Here is a 1,875-nt window from a genome sequence, read left to right on the forward strand (position 1 = left end):
AAAAGACTGTGGAAGATAACCATAGACAAGAAGAACATGTTTTTGACTATTCTTCATGATGACATTGAGGTAACTGTATCTGTAGTCAAGTAATTTGATGGTTATACATGTCTCAGAAGAGAGACTGGTCGTTGAGTTGATTTTGGACTCCCAACTCCCAATAGGGATGCACAAAATATCGGTGGCTGATGTAATATTGACCAATAAGTAAGAAAATGTAATTATTGTTCGTATTGGCTGTAGTCAACCGAAGAAAATATTCAACCACTCAATAGGTCAATTGAGAAAAAAAAATCAGCTTTTTCTGAGTGAACTATATCTACCACAGTGCTTTCTACCTGCTAGCTGCTGGGTGCTCATCAAAGCAACCTAACATTTCCAAGAGAATGCATTCCTGTAGTTTGATTAATACCTATTCACACGTAGTAATATTGTTACCTTCATGGGATGTCTATCCAGTAAATTAAGATAAAGCAGCAACGTACACATAATGGTAAGGATCATAGTGCAAAACGGGCTTCCATACAACAGAAAAGCTAATGCAGTATAAAGCAACATGAAAAACAGTTACTGACATTCAACCTACTACTGTTATTTAGTTGTCTTCATATGAATGTTCACAAAGATTCTCTCTATTGTTTTTTCTCTGCATGTTCAGGTTCTGAACCGGGTTCTGGCCTGTGTGACTACAGCAAAGCAGGTCCAGTTCTCTGAGGCAGTTCTCACAGCAGGGAATGAGTGTGTGGGTGTGTTGCTGGCCAGTGTGGAGCCCTGTGGTCAGCTGATGGAGGCTGTTCTCACCTATGGCCTGGACCAGCTGGCCTGCTGCCAGGCCTGCGGCTCAGACTACAATCTAGCAGTGCTCAGCCTCCTCACTCTGGTACCGTCGCTTTTAGAGTTCATCTTTGTCATCTGGCATCTGAGCAGCCCAAACAAATCTGGTTACAGTTCTACTCATGTATGTGTAATGGTTCAATGGAACCTCGATGGATGAACCTTACTGATATTTATTTCTAGGAGGATATTCAGGTTTTAGGAGCATTCTCTGGATATTTTTCAGCCTTTTGTGCATTGTAAACAAACCAATGGTTTGCAAGGCTCTAGTAGAGATGCATGATAAACACATGACAGAGGGAGGCTGTGTTTCCACGGTCGAACAAGTCCGCCACTGGTGAAAAACTTTCAATTTGGCCATTAGGCAAAATGTCTCCAGCAGCACCAGCTGTTCAACTTTTACTACGGGAGCAACATGACGTAGGATGTGCATTACGTCATTAACACTTAGGTTAATTGAAGTACATCTGCATGTAAACAGGAATATTAGTGGAATATTCATTTTTATTAGCCATGTTAACATCGTAGTAGAAATATTGTCTTTTTCAGATTAAGGGCAAAACCTGGAATATTTTGTACATGTGAACGTAGTCACTGTCGATCCTTCCCACAAAGCCATAAAATATTTGGAGAGGGCTTCCAGACAGAAAACCAATATTGTACCAGTAGAGCTGTACTGCTGTTAGATGTTTCTTTTCTGTATTTTTCTATAACTTTTTTTTGTAGTCATTGTTGACATTTGCTTTCAGATTGTGGACCAGATCAACACAAAGCTACCTGCGTCCTTCGTTGAGAAATTGTTGGCACCCGACTCCCAGCTGCTGAAGCTGCGTTTCCATCGAGAGAAAGAGGTGTGTGAGTGTGTTGCCTTATCAAAAAACTGTATAGTATAACTAGGTAACATATAGGGCCATGTGCAAACACGCAAAGCTTGGTTCATATTTCCTATATAGCAAATACTAGGGATGTCCTGATTAAGTTGTTTTGCTCCCGATCAGTGATTAAATATTGAGTGTCTGCTGATGCATAGTTTCGATATTT

The 1,875-nt window shown here is 40.5% G+C and overlaps 1 protein-coding gene across 1 annotated transcript in view; it reads left to right on the top strand.

Moving 5' to 3' along the window:
- LOC118323022 (serine/threonine-protein kinase SMG1-like) overlaps positions 1-1,875 on the top strand; it is a 43,921-nt gene that overhangs the window by 11,284 nt on the left and 30,762 nt on the right. The window contains exons 11-12 of the mRNA XM_035654934.1: positions 659-880; positions 1,584-1,685. Coding sequence (XP_035510827.1) covers positions 659-880; positions 1,584-1,685 — 324 coding nt within the window. The remainder of the gene's footprint in view (positions 1-658; positions 881-1,583; positions 1,686-1,875) is intronic.

This window comes from Morone saxatilis, unplaced genomic scaffold (assembly GCF_004916995.1).
Source record: "Morone saxatilis isolate NCDOM2014 unplaced genomic scaffold, NCSU_SB_2.0 Contig14, whole genome shotgun sequence".
Taxonomy (NCBI): domain Eukaryota; kingdom Metazoa; phylum Chordata; class Actinopteri; family Moronidae; genus Morone; species Morone saxatilis.